Source organism: Diadema antillarum, unplaced genomic scaffold (genome assembly GCF_040938485.1).
Source record: "Diadema antillarum isolate AM-2024a unplaced genomic scaffold, OU_Dant_1.0 seq00001009_RagTag, whole genome shotgun sequence".
Taxonomy (NCBI): Eukaryota; Metazoa; Echinodermata; class Echinoidea; order Diadematoida; family Diadematidae; genus Diadema; species Diadema antillarum.
In genome coordinates, this window is record NW_027271845.1 from 345,278 (window position 1) to 368,214 (window position 22,937).

The following is a 22,937-nucleotide window of genomic DNA, read 5'->3' on the forward strand; positions in this document are numbered from 1 at the left end:
ATTGTCAACATGTGTGCGAAATTTGGTGCTTTTATCATAAAATGCACAATTCCTCTAATTTTTCAAGCTATGCCGCTCTACTACTAGTATAAGAAAAGGTGGCACTTGAAATCCAATGGCGGAGAAGGCAATAAGCGCGTTCCACTGGCCATTAATAAAATCTCGCTGTATCACGCATACCAGAACAGCTCGCACACTGCGATCAGTGCAGAAAAAAAAAATAAAACTACACTGTATATCTGATTCTTCCTGAGAACTTGTCAATGACGACATAAAGAGTGTAATACAGTAGTATAGATTACATGTCATTATACAGAAACATTATCTGAAAATGACTATGCCTCTCAAACTCACTATTATAACTGTACTGATTGATATCTTGGCGTAGATAGGGAAATACAGGTCCTGGTATGATCATAGACTTGGTACAAAGATAAAGGTAGAATAGAATCTACATAGGAGCATAATCATTAATAGCCAGCAACTCTTGGACAAGTGTCATGGCAATGACAAGAATCCTCATTTTGCTTTTTGCTTCAGAAAGTTGCTATTCTTGCAAGAATTGCTATCCTCACATCTTTCATGAAATTAAACCCAGATTGACCTGAATCAATATTGCTACCACTTGAAAATCACGTCACAAAATAATAACATGGCACAGTACTAGTATGTGATCTCTTTGGTAACTCGTTCTTATTAGGGGAAAGAAAATTGTTCGAATTAGACAGTAAGGCTTGAATTCAAGAAGGTGGTACAAATGAGACCATGGTTTAAACCATGGGTAAAAACCATGGAGCGCCAAGTGCCGCATGGAATATTTCGTTACGAAATCAGTCATTTCGTCGATGAAATGATTATTTTGTAACGAAATGACATCTTGTAACTAAATGAACATTTCGTCCACGAAATGATAATTTCGTTAACGAAACGGTCATTTTGTCGACGAAATGACCAGTTTCGTAACGAAATATTCCGTGCGACACTTGGCGCTCCATGGTTTTTGTCCATGGTTTAAAAACCATGGTTTCATTTTTGTACCACCTTCCTGAATTCGGGCCTAAGTGTGTCAAAATGTCACAGGTCAAGCAGGACAGTATCATAAATCCAAACTGCGCATGAATTTAGAAGATGATGTCATGAGGATGATACTAATAGTGTTCACAATGAATCTGCAAACGTTGATCTTTCATAAGTGTCTATGTAGAATTTTAACCACTAAAATAAGAGTTATTGTATCGTTCACGTAAATAAAGAGAAATAAAAAAAAAATCATAATGCACACGACTTCCTGATCTTGTTTTAAAGATTTTATTATGGTGATTAATACATGTATCATTACTTCTTTTTTTTTTGTAGTCTCTTACGCTAATCCCGAAATACAAACAAGAGTATGGCTGGAAGTTGAGAGAATAGAATATGGTTGTATACCTATCGAATGCATCTCTACACAAAAACAAAATGAATAGAACAGATTTGATTTCATGTTATATAATGTATGCCCCCGTGTAATGCATCTTTTATCCTCATGACGGAGTCCGGGAGGAGGGGGATCGTACGCTGTCGGTCCCGTGGTGGCTCGCACATTTGATTCTTCAGTGGTCACGTTAAAGTCCAAACACAACTCCAAACAATATATGAGTTACCCTCGACTTGTTTCTGACATAATTATGCATTCCCCTTGCTTTCTGAAAGCGGTTTGTTAGGCTCCTATTGGTAACAAGAGCTATAAAAATCCCCAGATACAGACTAAAACTAAATTACCTTTCATTTTCGCAATGTCATGTACACGTAGTGTCGTAATGCAAGACGGAATATCTATTGGTGCAGAGTGTTTAAATATGGCACAGGACTACACCATCAAACAGGTTACCCTGTCAACTAGAGCCCTCCGACCTCATTTCTATCAGATACAATACTCAGTAACTGGATCGTATACTTCGCATAAAATCCTCTGATGTCAAACCCTCAGCTTACAAAAGGGTACTCGTCGACCGATTGTAAAGTATGCCTCCTGTGTTTGGGGCCCAGCTTCCAAGAACCTCATCCACAAAGTGGAAATGGTCCAGAGAAGAGCTGCGAGATTCACTCTAAATCGCTACCATGTCACCAAAATGCTGCAACAGCGCAGAGAAAATGACAGGCTAACCATTATTTACAAAATGCACAATAATCTTGCTCATCTTTGGGCACATGGCAATACGGTGTAGTATCAAAGTTGTTACCCAGTCGACGAGAGCCACCCAACCACATTCCTATCAGATACCATACTTGAGAACTGAATCGCATCGTCAGTCGTTCTTTCCGAGAACAGGAAGGAGCTGGAATTCTCTGTCCTCGGAAGTTGTTGCAGCGCCATCTGTGGGAGCCTTCCGTAATCGACTGACGGTTGATCACAGTGGCTAGTTTATGTTCTTTGTGTTTGCTATCTATGTGCTCGTAAATATCTGTAAATGAACTGTATTATAATGCAAATAACACTCGAATGAAAGTATATTACGGTACGTAAACACACACAGTCTGCAAGAATCTTCAGCTAATTGAAGGAGGCAGACTTAACCAGAAGAAGAAGACAATAATAAGATGAAGAAGGTGAAGAAGAAGGAGGAGGAGAACAACGTTTTTGGTGGTAGATAGGGCTTGATGGTACCCGGTATTCAAAGACACATTGTTCTCTTGTTTTTGCATTACGAATCACCCTCACTCACACACACACGCAAATTGTGGCGCAAATAATTGTGACGTATTATGACGTAACAAGGACAAAATATAAAATGTACGCACAGGCCGAGATAAATGCGCAAATCCAGACCTATCCCGGGTGACGTGACGCACATGTGGCAGGAGCTAGCTGTGAGCTACCTTGGTAACCAATGCAACCAAACAACACCACGAACTTCACATACAGAAAGTTTTGGTGATACGTGAAGTCAGAAAGTCGCGAAGTTAAAAAAAAAATGAATAAAGAATCCATTGCAGCTGCAGCAGCTTACATCACCGGATAATGGTGAGTTGATGTCACGTAACGTTGTACAAAATTGATGTAATCTGTCGATTCACCCGTTAAAACAGCAAGATATTTGGTTTTTACTTGCACTTTTATTTTGCCCTCCTCTTTTAATTTGTGTGTGTTCACACTGTATTCTGCACTACACGTGTTCCCGTGACCGCGCACCTCACTGCACTCAGTACGACTATATACTCTACTAAGAGGGATGTACTTTAATGGAAGAAGAAGAAGAAGAAGATTGTAGGCAGCTAGTGTACGTATAGGATGCGTTGTCCTGGATCACATGTGACCCGTACAAAACGGCTCCTCGCTCTCAAAATTAAGATACATGTAATCACCATTATTTTGTTCAAATGAGATAGACAGTGACCATACAAAATTCTAACAATAACAGCAACTAAAACGTCACCAGCCTGCTAAGACCGCGGATACCGGTACCAGGGGCGGATCCAGAAATTCCGTAAAGGGGGGGGGGGGGGGGGCGCACGCACCCTCCCCCCATTTTTGCTTTTTCTGTATTTTTTTTTTTTTTTGGGGGGGGGGGGGTTTAACAAAAAATAAAAAATAAAGAGGGGGCGCGCGCCCGGTGCGCCCCCCTCTGGATCCGCCACAGGGTATACTCATAGGCAACTTTCATCACTTGAGGAGCTCGATCCATGCATGCTTTGATCGTGCATTTCACATTGTGCGTTCTTACTGGATTGTGGTGGTTTAATGTCACCGTATCTCACTGTTGTTTGTCTGATCAGCAGGACCGCCGCAAGTCATACGAAGTATCAACCTCAGATGGAGCTACAGCAAGGTTGGCGGTTGTGGAAGAAGAACAATCCTTGAATTTCACCAGGGAATGTTGTAACAGTCAACACTCGATTGCACGATTTGACCTTGGGGGTGGGGTAGATCTGGATTGCCTACGTTTCATCTCTTCGCCCATATCACCTAGGCTGACACACCAAACCCTCAAGACTTCTGAAATACACGAATTCCCTCCTGAAAAACTTCCAAAATATCCAAAGCAAGAAATGCCATCTGACAGAGGAGAACGTCAGGGAAGCGTCGAAGCAGCAATGCAGTCCCTGTCTTTATCGGATATCAATGTACAGGACCCCAATGTCATCAAAGAAAATCGCACAATGGAGCAGGCAGGCACAAATTATAAAGAGTGTCGCACCAGCCTGTCGAATATCGGTAGCAGTATAGTGAAATCGATACACTCATTTTGCAGCGAAAACAACAACTCAAACCTCATCGCATACACACCGATGGCGTGTCCAAAGGGCGGATGCATCGAGCGTGGAGACAACTCCTGGAATTACAGCACCCTGGTATCAGCGGCAGACGATGAGGGCCAAATCGGAGAGCCACTAGTGTCCCTTGGTCGCAGTTATGCCGAGAGTGGCAGCAGAAAACGATCAGGAAAGCACGTCTCCTTCAAAGTTTCCCCATCTGTTAAGTGGTTTGGTCCAGACGATTTCATCCAACGTGGACCAGGAAGACTCAGAAGCCTAGAATGGTTGCCATTTTTAAAGCACCTCACATGGGCGAGCAAGTCATCGACCAGCGAGACAAGAAATGACTCAAAGCTTGCCCCCATTTTGAAGAAAAAACACAAGCGTTTAGTGTGATAATCGAGGGCTAGTAAGATTAAAGGGAAATAAGCCAGCTCATATCAATCTAACAACTTTTCCAACGCAAAAATTTTGAAATAACTTCACTGCATGACGTTCAGAAACCTTTTTTTTAATCGCAAAATAGCAAAATCGCATTATGAAACAGCCCGACATTGGCACCTTAACTCCACAACCTGCCATTGAGAGAGAATGCGCTAGAAGAAGAAGAAGAAAATGCCACAAATTAAAGATCACAGCAAATATCTAATTCACAGAGTATACTATGCCCTTGTATTTTACAAGACATTGCTACTTTCCTATTGTTGATTCTGAACAACTATAATTATGTTGTAAACTAGAAAATATCTACCCCCTCAAAAAAAGAAAATGAAAGAACGCTCATCACTAAGATTCTGTAAACTGTACCATTTATTATATAGAGCTTCTATAAAGCGTAGTCGTTTATTTCACAAAGACACACATCGACACGTAGGCCCATAGATACACACACACCATTATACGCACACACAACATACGTACACACTCACGTGACACTGTGTGCTACGAGCAATGTTTGTTTATCTTACAAATCTCATGCCTTTCGTCACGGTACACACGTTCAAGATAGCTGATAACATTGGTGCAAAATATTCTTTATTTAAAACTAAAGGTGGCAAGTTTATTGAATTACAAGATCACATTGTACAAGATCCTCGGTATTTTACAAGTTACATATTATGAACAAAGTAATTACCAGTCTCTTAAATGATATGTAGAATTATCAAGTTATGCGTCTTTCACCTTGCCGCGCGGTGAAGACCGCTATCATCGCCGTGAGCGTGGCTGATTATATCTACTATTGTAACTGATTGCTTGTTATACCTGATTGATGAAATTATTTATAGAACAGCTATGTTTGATACAAAAGTGAGCAAAAGCAAGGATGGTATTTCAACAAAGAAATAAACAATAAAAAAACAACTGTCACTGCAACTTCTACCACTAGCAAATAATCAGAAAACAAGAGAGAGGAAGGGAGAGAGAGAGAGAGAGAGAGAGGGGGGGGGGGGGAGAAGGAGAGAAAAATTGCTTGACGCAACCATGCATGCATGAGCTAAATTATGATGCAGACATTTGTTTTGATGTTTCTGACACCACTGGTTTCTTATTCCAGTGTTTTTGTATTTCTGAGTGATGTTCCTGTTATGTTGAGAGAAATTATTGAATTGTCTCTAATGCTTTTACGCCCATTTCTACAACAAAATATACACAAAGAAAACATTCTACAACAAAGAAATAGAACATACGAGTTGTATATACTTTCTTTGTGGTATTATTTCACTATCCAACAGAGAGAGTATAATAATAGGAAAGAAAAAAAGTGTTTAAGTAATTAACTACATGGAGACTCACGTTAATGCAACATTGCCTATTCGTACAAAGTTATCTAAGGCGCTTTACCGCATGTATGTACACTAAAAATGTTAGAATCGCACCATGCACGGGTTTTTCCATGTTAGTAAGAATTGAGCATGTTATTGTCTTATCAAAAACGTTACAATTTGTTACAGCAGGCCCAGTTAGTTTGTGGTTTGTTCGTTCATATTGCCTGTGCATTTTAATATTCTCATTTACAATACTTTTCGAACAGAAAACCCACTCATGCATTATGGATTGTCCTCAAAAAACCCAAAAAGATATTAATTTTCTATGCCTCAATTTCGGCACTGTCATTTTCTTTCTTTTCGTTTGCGGATTTTTTTGAGAAACATGTTTGATTGGTGAATTGCATTGATTACAGTTCACGTTATGCATCTCCAGTTTTCTGAGTACCGGAAAATGAGTTTAAAGCAAGCTCTAGGATGATCCAGTGTTATCACAAAATCGACCGATTCTGTCAAGAGTATGTTGATAAACACGAACTACAGAATTGAAATCAATATGTCAGTCACACTCACAGAAGTCGTTACTATGTAGAAAGTCATCTTTTTTTTTCCTTTGATAAACAGAAAGTGATAACTCTTTCTATTTTCTGTGAATGACCGTCTACCAATTTCGTTTGATTGCAGTAATAGGATTATTTAAAATTCTCGGTCTACCTCAAAATACGCCTGTTTACAGCTAAATGAGATATGTCTCTTGTTTTAACAGTAGGTGTTATGCTTCTGGCTTTTTTACGTGTACTACTCGGACATAGCACACACACTGACGTCTCTTCAGACTGTGGAACTCCGGAGTACTTGTACTTCGTCAGCTTAGTGTTTGAGGATAAATCGCTTCTTGCGGTCTCCAAGAATCAATCTGCAAGAGATGGAACATAGATATAGATGCAATATAATTTTGTTCTCACATCGAATGGTGATATGATCACTTTTAAACTAAACTAGTATAGATTTGTCGTCACAAGCGTTGGCTATAATAACATAATAGATACTATCAAAGCTGAAAATTAGGTGACCTGATCGATATTCCATTTTATACGTCTTGTGGATGTACCAAATCAACTGTATGAAACAGAAGACTCTTTGAAAGATTAAAGCATCATGACGAGAGTCTAATGAATTTGTTTCTGGAAGTATTGAAGAATATTATTAGGGCTTCTTTGTTTTGGGGTGAATAGGAAAAAACCCACATGTGTATAATGACGTATGTCTTGTACCAAAGCAAGGTGTATGTTTTCATATTTGTTAACAATAATCAGAGTAAATGAAGAGTCTTTTTTTTTCATCCAGTTAAGAAACTGAATGAATCAAAACTGCCCAAACTTTATGTCATTAATTTTGACTAGACTAAATTCACATGTGATTACGCTAACATATCTTACAGACACATTGACCACGTAGTTTATTGAACATCTTGGTCGTGAAATGTAAGCAATTTGCGTCACTTTGACGTTTGTATGTAATTTGGTTGTGACAAACCTGTAGAAGAGACCCGCCAGCAGACCACCCAGCATAGGCCCGGCCCAGTAGATGTAGTGCTCGGCCCAGTATCCAGAGACTACGGCAGGCCCGAAGCTACGGGCAGGGTTGAAAGAGGCTCCAGTAGAATGATAGCTGTTTAAAAAAAAAAAAGAATAAAAGCGTAATAAAACGAATTGAATGCTTGTCCATTTACTCTCTTCTTCGGATAAATAATTCTCCTGACATGATTGCACGTCTTCATTGACACAGAAATTCTAAAACAGAGAGAAAAAAATCTCAACTTCAGAATATCACAAGATTCTGAAGTAAAGATACAGATAACATATATTAGAGGGGATATTGACAAAAGCGAATTAAACACAAACACAAACTTATGTGAAGCACAGGTAAAAGTTATTAACTAGACTGTGGAAAACCATTAAAGATATGAATTAATAAACAAGAGACGCATATAGAGTAACAAAAATTCCGAAAGGGATTGTGACATGAAAACAAGGGGCTTAGTAAAGGAGAAAATATACTGGAAGGGAAATTATAATATTGGCAGAAGCAAATTAAACAATAACTTATGAGAAACAAATGGAAAAGTTACTAGCTAGACTGTTGAAAACTATCAAAAATATGAAATAATAAACAAGCGACGCATAGAGTAACGAAAATTCCGAAATAGTGACATGTAAAATATAAGAAGCTTGCTCAAAGACAGAATATATTGGAAGTGAAACATCAATATTGGCAGAAGCAAATTAAGCAACAATTTATGAGAAACAAGAGAAAAGTTATTAACTAAACTAATGGAAAACATAAAAAAAGGAATCAAGAAAAAAAGAGACATAAAGAGTAGTATAATTTCCGAAAGAGTACGTGACATGAGGGAAGAAAAAGGGACGGTGAGAAAAGGCAATGCTCACGCAGCGATAACGCTGACGAGAACGGCGAAGCCATAGGCGAGAGGGCCGGTAGGCTGACGACTCTTGCTGTCCAGGTTTGCCATGAGGTAGACGAGGAAGATCATGGTGCTGAGAACGCTCTCGATGACCACGGCCGTGCCCTGTGTCATCTCCAGTTGGCGGTTAGAGTCGTACTTGTCGAAGGGGACGACGCCACGGTATTGGTTACACCCTCCTTTGATGTCGTGGTATGAGTCTCCCAGGATTACCGCCTGTACAGATTTTGATATGGACGCCGTTACCATTGACGGTATATTTTTCTACATTTGTGCCCAGTGGCAGTATATAAAGTATAGCGTCATCTAGGTAGGATATGGTGACACGACATTTTCTCTTGTGACAATTGTTCCGGTCTTATTTTTCTCCAAGGACTTAGGCGTAGTGCTAGGGTTGTGATAGGGTTTTAGGTCTAATTTGATGTGAGCATTAGGATTTATATGCTTGGGGCTATGATTGGTGGGTAGAAATTATGTTCGGCATAGCGTGCAGATGGGAGCATGGTCGAAGGAGCAAAAAAACAAAACAACAACAACAACAAAAGAAAAAGCGTAACTTATCAGATGTGTCCATCTTCCAAGTTTGTATTTATTAAGAACCACATATTTGTCAATGTGGGAAACAAACTGACGCAAACTTGCATTCGAAATTTGAAAGTAATCTTCATATGGTCACAATACAGGGTTGTATAATACGCAGATGTTCATTCATTCTTCTATTCGAACCACATACATATGCAATCAAGCGAACTTGACACGATAAAACGATACAAAAATGAATTGATTATTCACAAAGTTTGAAATTTACATTTGCTTGTAAAAGACAGGATTCTTCATCAGACAGTGTTGGTGACATGTACTTTCATGCAAAAATACTGGCTTGTGAGCCTAATGACTTGCTATTATGTATCATATTGTGTTTATTGTTTGTCAAACGCTCCGAAAAGATGAAGAAAGATGACACACCCTGACGAACGAAGCTCCAACCAGAGCACCGACTAACTGGCAGATGAAGTACATGATGGCAGCCACGATGTTGATTCCTCCTGCCAGTGCCATGGAAAAGGTCAGAGCCGGATTGAACAATCCTCCACTGTTAACAAAGAAACAACATACCACGAAGATTAATACTCATATGAAATATCAAGTTTGATATTTACACGTTTGGAAAGACGTTTCCTTTACCCCCCCCCCCCCTTGAACAACAACAACTTTGTAATATCTCTCCAGCCATTCCTTATAAAGTGAACATGCTTCGTCAAACCTAAAACACTTGGATGAATAGTAAAGTTTAAATAACATGGATTGCCTAACTCTCCTATCAAATATTGAAGTTATACGTAATTCAGCATACAATGAAAATCTAACGCCGCGGCGTTAGATTTTCATTGTATTATAGCCGGTGCGAATTAACAGTACCGTATGGAAGATAATGCCAAATAACATTGATGATAATGATAATAATGATGATAATGATGATGATGATAATAATAATAATAATAATAATAATAATAATAATAATAATGATAATCCAGCATGTGTGCTGTGACGAATAACCCTTGAGTCTACAAGCGATGTATTTATAAACATGCTTCTACCAGTCTACAGGTGCAAATATGAGTTTTTGTCACGCATTAAACTAAACTTTACGTTAAACCTCTAATGTCCAAGAGCAAAAACTTGAATAACATCTGTATGCGTCGATCTACCTCTGCATGCTTGGATGCATGTGATGGCGTGTGTGTGTTTGTGTGTGTGTGTGTGGGGGGGGGGGTGGTGTTTGCCCCAAAACAGTTGGACCTTCGACGGTTACGGTACTAAAGATCGTTTTAGTTAATGAATGTTGGAGCATGGAACCCATTCGCTGTATGCTGAGGAAGATCTACTCATAGCATGAGGATTCGTGAAGCTTCGTCATTGCTACTGCAATTTTTATATATTTCACTTCTACCACAGTAATTGATATGTCCGTTATTTATTTTCTTACACCATAAATCATTTTTACGATGAAATGATCAATTCCATCGTTGTAACCAACTTACGAATAATGGTCTATACAATGTACATTTCTTTATATCCAATTAATTTTTTGATAATTCTACGCATTTTTTTTTTGCTATGAATGGCGTACTTTCATCAGAAAAAAACAAACGATTAATATTGATATTGTCACCATTATCATTACCTAAAATGTTTCTACTGTTTGTACTATCAGTAATCACACATCCTTACAGTATGAGGGGCCAGTAGTCTTTGAAAGTTAAAAACAATATCTGTTTTTAACCTCGGGACTCGACGTAACATGTGAACTGGATTGAAAAAATGATAAAAGTATAACGAATAAATATTTCATCTTTAAAGTCAATGCTATGATAGCTCTCATCCTATATAACAGAATCAGATTTACAAATCGACGTCAAAATGGACTTTGATTACTGTTTATTTACTTCAATTTGAGTAAAAACATTTGCTCTAATATCTCTATCAGACATCATACCAACAACGCAGTATCTGCGTTAAAAAAAAGTAACACATGTATCAGAGATTCATGATAGTACGTTTATGGGTCCTTTCTAATCTTCAGCATTGTATAGTCAAGTCGACAGTGCAATTCAGTATCTTGAGATTGTGGATATAATGATTTCCCGTTGTTGTAAGTTTAACGTCCAATATGCATTGGTGAATAGGCCAACGAAATTGGTCGCGTCTGACAATCCAATTTGGGCACTCCCGTGACATATCCTACAAGAAGCTCTGTCAAAGCTTCACATTCAAAGTTGTATAACAGGGAGAATGTAAAACCTCAGCGGTCGTATGTAGGTATATAAAGAAGGGCGGATGCAGGAATTTAGAATTAAAGGGGGCGCACGCGCCCCCTCCATTCTTTTCTTTTTATTTCATGTTTTAAAAAAATAATAAAGGGGGGAGGAGGTGCCCGGTACGCCCTCACCTGGATCTGCCACTGTATAAAGGGAGATCAACATAAGAGAAAAAATTTTACTGACACTAGACTAAAATAAGAAATTAAAATTTACTCTCCGGAACATCCCGCTCCTCTCCCACTCATCTTATAAGGAAAAACTCTTCCCCTTCCACCGCAGGAGGGAAACAGTAGAAACAAACCGGAAGTTCTGACCCACTTTCTTTGATTTGATTTGATTTGATTTATTGGTTCCTGTATTATCATTGTATATGCACATACATGTACGTGTATACATACATTGGGTGGTGGTATACATCAACAGACATAATTTGTTAATTAAGTATTGATGGGTTACAATGGATGCCGGGGGGAAGGCCGGCCGAGATAAAGAGTTCAATCTAAAACCTCCACACGTCTTCACAACGTATGGATTTACTTTTGGGAATCTATAAGTCATTTACTTTTCTTTTAACAATATTCTGCCTGCGCAAAATATCCTTGACGTCAATTCGTACTCCGACAGCGATGTTAAAAACAAAGACGACATCTTTTCGACACAATTCCAGTAGAGATTATGTTTTGCAAACTTACCTTACTGAGCAAATAAATATCAAAGTTGATTTCGTTGATTTACTTCGATGATTTACTTTGATAATGCAAAAGATTATAAAGACCCGTCGAAGTGGAGAATCAAAAATATATTACACACTCTTGAGGCACTGTAGTAAGTCTATCTTAACATCTTACTTAGGAATTTTAATGTAGAGTGTATGTCAACATCGGGCGCCATTTTGAAAAGAAAAACAAATGCTATTTCAATACTAGGCAAAACCTTGTCTTCTCGGGCCCCAAGGGAAAATTAGAAAAAAGCTTTATATTTGGGCAAACCCTTAATAATCCTTTTACCCTATTCTGTTTTTACCTGACACTCAAGAAAGCGGAACACAAGAAGGCGATGCCAAACCCTTCTGCGAAGGCAATATTTGTCACATCCATGGTTGTCACAGCTAGGCAGGCGATGAACGTGTAGACCATTGTCCCAGCGAATTCAGCGAAACTCGACTGGACATATTTCTCGAAAATCGACGTCGCTTTCGACAGCTCCGCGATCTCCTCTTCAACCGTTATCTTGTCGTCTCGTCTCCTCGCCATTTCTGCAAAATTTCACTCACAACTATTTGTCTCCAATAACAATATGTCCAAGAGATTTATTCCGAAGTGGTGTGAACTTGCATACGCACAGCGTAGGAAAAATGGCGGTAAAACCAACCCAACAACAAAAAACGCGTTGGGTGCAAAATGATAATTACACACGATCAAGAATGGACAACTCCCTGAGTTTTTGATAGGTGCACGAAGGCGAATGGAATGAGATGTGAGTAAATAACGGTTTTGGAATATGTTATGATCGCAAGAACGCCATTGGTCCGACTGGGAGCATTGTTTGTCGAGTCGTAGACACTGTTTGGTAAAAAAGTTAATGGTTAACTACGCAAAACCTCTGAGAGTATTTAGTACGTGAGCAATGAGTTCGCACGTATAAATACAAGGAATAGTTATAGTCCTGTCTTTTTTTTCTTCATCTAATCTATAGGTATTTCATGAACTGATTTGATTGAAATTTTGACCTTTATCATCAATGATCAAGTAGTAACACCCAACATAGTTTCCTAACCACTTCCAATACACAGTAAAGTGCTGGAGCTGCTATACATCAGTCAAATTTGCACTCGCTTTATCAATCGAGAAAAAGAAAAGTATACAGTATATCATGCCGCAAATCACAATGTCTTAATACATCATCCTGTTTAGTTCTAAAGTTCTTATCATTGTATTGTAATTATATATCATATTTATAACTATAGCAATCATTGTCTCCCCCCCCCCCCATTATCGTTATCATTATCATCCTCCTTAATTGTCCTTATGAAAATCCTTATCATTATTAACACCATTATCAGTAGTAGTCGTACAAGCCTTGAACAATTCCGTTAAAACGGAAATAGCGGCGGCCTGGTTATCAGCACGCGATGATGATGATTGTGCCATTAAAATCAATGTTTGTCTCGACGTGGTCTGGTCAAGACCTAGTATCAGCCAGCAGGGTGGAAAGGTCCAGTTCTAAAGAGGCCTACAGATTCACTTCACACCATCGGAAAATAATGAAGTCACCTTGAAGACATTTTCTGATGTATGAAAATATGAGTTACATGGTCCCATATGTTATCATAGTCTATGATATTTGTGTACTGATGAAGCTATGAAATTAAGAGTGGAAAATGAATTCTAAATGCTTGAAAAGAAAATTAAAATCTGTGAATGACTGGATTCCCCATTCTCAATTTTCCCATATAGGCAATAGTACTACTATGAACCATTTACTAAACGAGAGTTGTTTATAGATCTTAACAGATCTCATAAAGTGACAGCATTATTCTCATATGTATAGGACTAAGTCTCCTGTTGACTGTTCATAAATCTTTTTTTTTCCCATTTAGACGTGTCATGTAATCAAGAATAAATCCTTCCCAACGACTACTTTCATGGGAAAGAATTGTGACTTATAGATTGTCGGTGTCTGTTTGAATCCAATAAATTCACCACCCAATGGGAGAGCTGTGATGTTATGGCATTTTAAATATATTTTCCTCTTCTATTTTGTGTGTAAAGTTAGGACAAATGTACAACTTTTGGTGAAGACATGTAAAACTTTTTAAATTCCACAAGTAGCTCTTATTCCATGTCCGATTCTGCTGAGATTTATTCCATTCTGTTCGTCTCTAGGAACTGTCTTTATCAAGTCACCTTGACCGTGGTGTGAAATCGTACTGCACTATATCTACAATTTTGACAAACGTTTGCTATTTAGAAATTACACCTGTTAATCGTCAGCAATATCGTGCTTCTTTGTACAACTGGGCTACAGTTTCTTAAGAATTGTTTCTCTCGAGATCCAGAAATCTTTGTTGTATGTTCCTGACTCTGTCCATATTTATGTGCACCCCCCCCAAAAAAAAAAAAAAAAAAATGGTGATAAAATGAACTAAATAACAAATGAACTAAATCGAGAGTACCACCCCTGTAACTGTATGTCTTCCTCCCAGCATGCTCCCAGCAACTCCGACCACAGTAACGTCAAACACACAATCAGAACCTCGAACATTCACACTCAATATCTCTATTACTCTTATTTTCTGGCCAGATCAATGCAACAACATCACAAAACATGATACAATTGTACATTGTACAAAGATGGCTAACACGCTTGTCTCATATACTTTTGTGTGAGCGAATAATTTATTCTCTAAAAACTCACATCCTATATTACATCAATCTGGGAAATAGAAAGCGTGTTACAGACTACGTTGTACGTTTACTTATTAACAAACACTCATTGATACATGAATATATACAAGTCTCCATCAGCAATTGCGATTTGCACTTCACCGTTGTGGAATGAGTTAAAGCTCTCTCTGTTACAATGAATTCATCCATCATGATTCACACACATTGTGTAGTTCATCAAGTGACTCATCATAATGTCAGGTTAAACTTTAATAAGCGACGTACTAGCACGTACCGGGTGCAAGCCACATCTCTACCGAGGTGTATTGCCCACTGGTTAATTATTAACTACAAGGTTCATCGGTGGAATTCAAAGGTTCGAGGGTTATGTACATTACCACCAGTGTTGTCTCCCTCGTATATTTGCGTATGAAATAATATGAGAGCGCGGAATGTCTTGTCGATGAGGTCATCTGATGTTCAATGTGTTTTGAAGTTTTACATTTTTTTTTTAAATTAAATGGTCGTTAATGTTAATGTTAATGCAGTATTTGTTTGGGTTTTTTTCAAATGTTTTCATTTCAACTCATATCATATATCATTTCAATTCATTTTACAATGTATTTCATTTCATTTCAATTACTTCACGGGTCGATATCCTTCATTTCTCACGCATTCCTGTTTGCTACGCAATGCACCAGTTGGTTAGGAGCAAATGATAAATCATAGAAACGTATCATATTTCATAGTTGCAGATCAAAACTTACAAAATTACAGGTTAGAAAATTGTATATCTATGACTACTATCAATTAAATACATGTATATATTACATATATAATCATACAGGTAATAAGCCAGGGTTTAGCGCTTTATATAACGTGTTTAGTATAACATTTTCCCCATCTTGTTCGTTCTGTTCAAATGGCATCGATGGTCTTTGGTTGTATAGGGCTAAGTGCTTGAAAGCTCTGGGCTGCGTAGCTACGTAAGTCATGTCATCATGGTACGGTAGCTAGAGAAAGACGAAATGAGGCAGACCCTGCTTCCTTCACCTACCTACACACTCACTGTGTAGTTTACGCAACGTGGCATGAAATTACTATTCGACTTTATTAAAATACACACAAAATTATTCCCACAAATAAAAGTGTCCATAAAGACCTTGCAGGATTGAACGTTGACATGTTTTAAACTGCGAAATAATTCTACAGGTGCCACTTTATGGGCATGTATAAAGTGAGAGACAAGAAACTTACCTCGACCAGTCAAATAATGTAATTATCATTCATTTCCTCGATACTGCGATTTGCATTGATCAAAGAATGCCACTTCAATTGCACACACGTGTTAAAATCTGCATGATTGTCTCCCAATCAGAGCAAGGTCACTATTTGTGCTTTGATAAATTGGACATACTGTATCCTGCTACCACATCTCATTACTCTTCCAATCTTGGAATCATATGTCATGTGTGTAGTCATCTTGAAATCATGTGTCTAGCTCTGTGAATACATTGACATACGTCTAAAGGCTAGCCCAGTCCCTTGTTATTGAAACTTGTTGCCATTTTCCCAGCTACTTTGTTCAGCTTGGTTTCTAAGAATGTTTTATCGTAGGTGTCAGCTGTTTCCAAACGCATTTCCATATGTCATTACATAAAAGTGTGTTACCTCTTGTACTTTACTGTGAAACTATGAATCAAGACGTGGACACTGAAACTCAGGAGCGATAGACACTCGTCAGCTAATAGTCTATGATCCATTCTAAGTTAGTCTAGGCAATTTCAACTCTGACATATTTTTACAACAATTTTCTAAAGCAGTCATATCAATATGACGTATCAATATACAAATTTCATTTCCATAATTTACATATGAATTTCATACCTGAATATAAAGAGAGGATAAAAAGGAGGACATCGAGAAGAGAGAAATGTCCATAGGCACTATAAGGCAGTGTGGATGGAGTGGACATTTACTTGTTTTCAGTGGAGTGTAATAAAATCTCCCTGAGATGTTTCATGGGAGATTGATAAAATGAGTAAGAAAAAAATAACACCAAGCACCCGCATGAAAAGATTAGGCAACAAAGGTGGAATGTCGAATTTGAAACATCCCTTCAGCCATCTGAAATATGTTTGAACATCGCAAGGTACTAGAGAGTATTGGTCCGCCTTTGTCAGTCTGGATCACTGTCTTACTTATTACCGTTTAAAGGGATGGTATAGTATTGGTTGAGGTGAGAATTTAGCTTTTAACTTTTTTTCGAGATAATAAGAAAACCACTTTATGAAATGTTAAAATGCATATAATTCTAAGAGGAATTCATTCAAAGTTTATTTTATGAAAATCTATTTTAAAATGGCCGAGATATCACAAAACAAAGTAAAACAAAGCGATCTACCACCTTTTATCTTTGCTTCGTTTTGGATATCTCAGCCATTTCAAAACCAATTTTCATCAAGTAAACTATGAATTCCTCTTAGAACTATATGCACTTTCATATTGCATAAGAGGTTTATCACTATCTTACAAAAAAAAAAAAAAAAAAAAAAAAAAACATTATCAAGAAAACGTTCGGAACTTCAAACCCTATCTCAACCGAAACTATACCATCCCTTTAAGAGCTATTAAAAGTGTAAAAGGCTAAGGCGTTAGCACCCTTCATCGTCTATATATACTGTCTACACCTCCTGATTCTCTTGAGAGAATCATAGGATCTATGATCCTATATATGGAATGATTTGCCAACCACGATAGTGTCACTTGACTAGTTATGTTCACATAAATTAGGTGCATTCAGAAAGATACATTTGATCACGATCCTATAAATTTAATCCATGACTCCAGCAAACTCTGTTGGACTGCCATCAATCGTTTGTAACTTAGTGAAAGTGTTTCACGTCGCCATCATATGTCACAACATTTGCTAGATGCGTAACCTTATGTAATAATTTACAGAATAATATTTCCAAATTCATGTTATTCATAAAGTTAAGGTATGTTGTATATTCAGCTCTTTATTTCAGTAAGATTCATACCATTTCAGAAATGAAAGCTTTATAAGGAAAAGGACAGCAACGCTTAGTGTCTGATTATACTACCTTATGAAGGTGTTTATATGTGTGCTCATGTGTGTTCGAGAATGTGTGCAGACGAGACACTAAGGACTGTCCATCGAAATGGACTGTGAAATAACAAACATAAGTAACAGATACCACAGTCTGAAAGCACACACATGACATGATAACCATTTGAAATAAATACTTTATAAATCCATACAATGTGTCTACAAGTAACTTGTACTTGTTTACGCCGGCGTAAGTCGATTCTAATGGCTCTTTCAACCTCGATTCCATAAAACATTAATACCAGTTGTTCGACAGGACACTATTACGAGTACATATGTACCTCTCATAATTGAGTCACTCCGGTACTACACTGTGTATAATTGTAGATAATAAAATAGGATAACATTTTCTCTTTCCCTGACACAAAAATTGTGTCGTACAAAGGGGTGTAAGGCGTAACTGATGACTTCAAATGTTTTCGTTACAATGACCGTCCCTGACTAGGCTGTCGTTCTCCATCTTGTTGTCGCTCGCTTTGTTCACGTCATTTTGCAGCTTCAGCTCGTAGTTCTCACCGGCCACCGAACTCACGGCTAGGTATTTCTTTGGTCTGATGAACAAGAAAACGGATAGTTTCAACATGTTTGTTAATCAATGTTCAAATTTCAAGATGATCTAGATGTAGCTATAGAGTTCAAGTCCGGATCATCGAAATACATGTATTGATGGTTTGTCTCGTCATGCCAAGTGAATTGTTTTACATCACACATCTATGGTAACAACCTTTTCGATTTACCCTCTTCTTTTTCAGCAAGTGCATAAAATCGTACGTCCGGTAAGTACCGGATGAATTTTTATGGAACCGAAAACCTATAGTCAGTTTACTGAACGACTTTGAGCAATGAGGGACAAGGGTATTTCCTGGGTAGGGTCGGCAGGAATCAAATACCTACAATATTTCTGCATTTTGTCTGAATCACAGTCTTGGGTTAAGGCAATGTAGAATATCTACTAACCCACTCAACACTCAAACCTGTGCATCATGACTTTGGTATACAAACGTACTATCGTATGCACAAACAACTTTGCCATGGTGACGATAAGAAGAAGAAAGTCTATAAAAGGTAATTCTGGGTAAAGCCGTCATAAACATTAATCAGAGAATAGTGTTTTGCTTCAGATATATGCAATATACCCTGTCTTGGACTGTGCCACCTGCAGCCTTATTACTACATGTAGGCCTACATCCATTCCTTCCTCACCTGATGAATGTCGCCAAGAGCGACGGGTCCACCTCTTCCTCGCACTTGTCGGGATTTATCCGACGTATAATGGCACGGGACACCTCACTGACTATTATACCAAATATGAAAGTAGTCATTGTCGAGATAAGGCTGTACCACATGAAGGAAATCTGCAGAAGAGCCAATGAGAAGCCAGTATGGAGAGGGAGAGTCAAACTGGAAATCATCCACTCATGGTATTCCAATTGTCCCCTCAAACGAATTGTCTCTCTAGTGAATAAATCACTTTATAAAATGGCCAAATATTGCACGTGCTAGGTTCCCTTGCTTACCCTGATACTACCTAGCTAGTCGTATCGATGAAAGTATTTCTGGGAATATCTATTATCACTAACTTATAAAAAAACAAACACACCAGAAAACGAATAACATTTGTACATTCATCTAACTTTTACGATAGGACATAAGAGTGTGAGAAGGAAGGATCGTTTGAGTCGAAATGTAAAAATAAATTGTCGAAACTATTTACATCATTCACTTTCTTTCGATTGGAATTGGTCAGTATTGGGTGAGTGATCAGTTGTTAAGAAGTCGATATGGGACCTGTCATTTACCTGCGACTGAAATCTGCTAGGCCTACTTGCACATTGCTAATTTGATAGTGCGGCAAATAATGAATTATTTATGTGAAGACATTTTCATTGATAGACTTTGATCTGGCGGGCAAGCAACTTTGATGATAGCCTTTTGCAAAGGCAGCGCGCTGTAATTTGAGGACATGCACACACAGCGGGCGACCGGCGAGCTGCGAAGCGTACGCTCGCAGCCGCAGCTCGCCGGTCGCGCGCTGTGTGTGCATGTCCTCAAATTATAGCGAGCTGCCTTTGCAAAAGGCTACTTTGATGATAATGTCGGCGGCACACGTACCCGGAAGAACCAGCTTTTTTGGTCCTCTTCGACGTCTTTGTTGACCATGGACCCGATGGACAAGGTTATACCCATTACAGCTCCAAACAATAGACCGAAGAGGGCGCCCCTGCAGTCAAAAAAGTAAAGCATTACAGACGTGAACCCTTCTCTCACTGGTTTTTTTTTCCTCTTCCCTCATTTTTTTTTTTCAAAACCATATTTTGAAGAAACAGAACGCTAGCTCCTGCAGCACTATCATCATGCAGCGAAATCTCTCTAACGTCTCGTGTGCTTAAAGGGAAGCAGTCCTGAGATTTTCACTGTACTGATAATTAAGCAGAGTAAAAGATATAACCTTTCACCAATTTATACGCGTGGACATCAAAAATTGTCTCCGTACGCGATTTCTAAAAAATAATTCCTGCAAGCAATCGTGTAAGAGCCTGCCAAAAGGTGCAACGTCATTGATGCCCTACTGTCAAGTTGACAGCCGTGCCTAAGAAAACCAATTTAAGTGTTCAAAATGATCATATCTGATTTTTTCATAAAATGTGACAATATGTGGTTTTATTATTTCAAACAAAATATTTCAAGCATATTCATATATACAATTAATATAAAAATAAATAGTAAACATGTATTTATTGATAACTAGGGAGCGTACGCATGACGAGCAGAACACCGCTGGAAAGAGTTGTGTATCGATGACGTATGACTCTCCACCAAGACTTGCTCATTAGCATATTCACCATGCAGAGTCACACTTTTTCAACCAAAATGTACGAGCTTATTTGGTGATTTCAAGTTTGTTTTTGGTGAAAGTAGTTCATTACGCTTTGCACTAATTTTCGAAGGGCCGGCGAGGCCGGCTCACTATACATGCATTGCGCTAGCTAGGTCACCCAGGGGTAATCACGTACCATTGCTCTCTTTGTACAATATGTGACCTCTTTGCTGGCGGTTTAGCAGTCACGTCGGATTTGGCTAGGACTAACATACTTTGCAGCCAAAATTAAATAAATTATATTCATAAATTGACGCATGTTTGATCATGTCATTGGTAAGCATGAGAGCAGAGCTACAAAACATCACCTGGAAAACCAGGGTTCTGTACTATTCGACTAAAAAAGAAGAAAAAGGAAAAAAAAGAGCAATTCTGAACGATGTTCAAATTGGCTTCAGAGCAAAATCAAACAAACAGAATGTCAACAGTTTCGTAACTATTACTATTAAGAAAACAAAAATTTCACAAGCTTTTTTGTTTTTGTTTTCATGAAACAGTGACCCCCTACAAATTAGATGAGGTAACGATATCATGGCCTCATTAGTCTCCTATTTTGGCTGGAAACTGAAGAAAAAAAAATATTATCCTCTGCACCGCATTTTTGTTTCTGTATTTGTTTTTTTTTTTAATTCTAAAATCAAACAAGCTTTCCTAGATTGTGCAAATATTAGCAAGTCACTGACTAGCACAGTGAAGAAATTTATACAGTAATCAGATTGTTCATGCACTTCAATTTGAGATACCCAGCAGTCAACTCATAATAACCTCCATGCATTTAGCAACACAAGTGTGTAAAATGTTAGGGGTGAAGCTTAGTACCGCTCACAGCGGTCATTCTTACGAGACGTTGGCACGTTTATACAGCATGCCAAGAGAGAAGAGACCCACGAGTGGTCCACCCAAGGCACCAATGATCGTGTTTCCCATGCGGACTAGTGAGCCCATCTTAGTAGACACAAAGGCAAGGCCGAGTGTGATGACGCCGAACCCCACAGCTGTATTAGGAAGACAAAAGACAGACATACACGAATAACCAAGAACGTTTAAGAGGACTACACCGTCTACAACCAAAAGAGAATTGTATACAGTATCCAGGGGGGTGTTAAAGAAGAAGAAACAAGAACCTCTCTTTGTACCCATGCTCAGTATCGCAGAGAAATTATGCGCTCTATGACATGCGTTGGTAAATTGCTATGACAAAAGACAGCATTTCAGTTTAAGTATGTATCACTCCTCTGGCAGCTGGTCGCTGTTCTTGTCAATATTTTCGGGAGCAATTATTTAGTGTACTGAGAACAGGACACGCGAACAAAAATCAGTCGAAAATGTACTTCTTTAAGTGTAAAATGCTACTAAACACGCGGAACGCGCATTAACCAATTACATAATCAGAAAAAAATATATACAACTGTACATTTAAGTGCGGAGATTAGCGAACAATTTTTTTTTTTCAGTTCTGAGGTATTAGTAACAAGAAGATTTGAAGAAAAACTGGAAGTATTTGTTCCATATCACATTATCACCAAGTTCCATACAAGATTTAAACATTTTTCTCTGATATACAACAGCTTAAAATTGTTAAAATCAAGGACCTCGTCTTTGGTCTCCATATCCATACTCAATGGAAGAGCGGTTTGGAGCATGGAACATCAAAGCCAGAGAAATGATAAGCATTAAATTCCACAAATCACAAAAGAGATTCCACTTCTCTTAACACCTCCCTGGTATATCATAGCCAGAACTAGATCGGAGACGTTAGTGAGTTCAGTTTTCAAGGAGCATTCATGTTAAGTGTCTATTATTCAATTTTTCCGTTCTGTGATATCTTCTGTCCTCCCTCTCGTTCTCCTTTTTTTCCATATCTTTTGATTTTCTTTCATTCCTTCTTCTCTTCTTCATCTTATCCATCGTCCTTTTCGATTCTAATCTATAACAGTGTATTATTTGGGGCAATCCAGAGATCGCAAACGTCACAAAACGTGACGTTGCCAGAAGGAAGGTACTTCTTTCGTCGCACTACGTCGATGGGTTCACTTACTGAGGTACTTTGACAGTGTGGTGTCGCTGGAGTCTTGTTGTCGGTCGACTATTTCACCCGAGTCTGGGGCTGCCTGACCGTCCTTATGCCTCCACTTTCTCCATGGTTTCACGATGTCAACCAGCGTCACGGCCGCCAACGAGTTCAGTCCAGAAGTCACTGTGCTGTTGGTGGATTTCAACAGAGAGGAGGATAC

At 38.4% G+C, this 22,937-nt stretch overlaps 2 protein-coding genes across 2 annotated transcripts in view; both read right to left on the bottom strand.

Annotated features, from left to right (window-relative positions):
* Window positions 1-5,660: 5,660 nt before the first annotated feature.
* LOC139742624 (aquaporin-8-like) lies at window positions 5,661-12,670 on the bottom strand. Its single transcript, XM_071653149.1, has 5 exons — window positions 12,333-12,670; window positions 9,454-9,580; window positions 8,453-8,703; window positions 7,539-7,673; window positions 5,661-6,918 (listed from the first exon to the last, which is right to left on the bottom strand). The coding sequence occupies exons 1-5, from the start codon at window positions 12,560-12,562 to the stop codon at window positions 6,873-6,875; spliced, it is 789 nt and encodes a 262-aa protein (XP_071509250.1). The 5' UTR covers window positions 12,563-12,670; the 3' UTR covers window positions 5,661-6,872.
* Window positions 12,671-14,752: 2,082 nt separating this feature from the next.
* LOC139742610 (sodium-dependent multivitamin transporter-like) overlaps window positions 14,753-22,937 on the bottom strand; it is a 32,292-nt gene continuing 24,107 nt past the window's right edge. The window contains exons 9-13 of the mRNA XM_071653135.1: window positions 22,742-22,905; window positions 21,545-21,698; window positions 19,938-20,046; window positions 19,029-19,180; window positions 14,753-18,376 (exon numbers count right to left, since the gene is read on the bottom strand). Of these exons, the coding sequence (XP_071509236.1) occupies window positions 18,235-18,376; window positions 19,029-19,180; window positions 19,938-20,046; window positions 21,545-21,698; window positions 22,742-22,905 (721 nt within the window). The 3' untranslated portion in view covers window positions 14,753-18,234. The remainder of the gene's footprint in view (window positions 18,377-19,028; window positions 19,181-19,937; window positions 20,047-21,544; window positions 21,699-22,741; window positions 22,906-22,937) is intronic.

What these genes read in the sequence shown, in the direction of transcription:
- LOC139742624 (XM_071653149.1), bottom strand. Translation starts at nt 12,562, where the DNA reads ATGGCGAGGAGACGAGACGACAAGATAACGGTTGAAGAGGAGATCGCG. An exon ending in TTGGAGCTTCGTTCGTCAGG is followed by an intron (nt 8,704 to 9,453) that starts GTGTGTCATCTT and finishes AAATCTGTACAG; the next exon opens with GCGGTAATCCTGGGAGACTC. An exon ending in CTCGTCAGCGTTATCGCTGC is followed by an intron (nt 7,674 to 8,452) that starts GTGAGCATTGCC and finishes TTTTTTAAACAG; the next exon opens with CTATCATTCTACTGGAGCCT.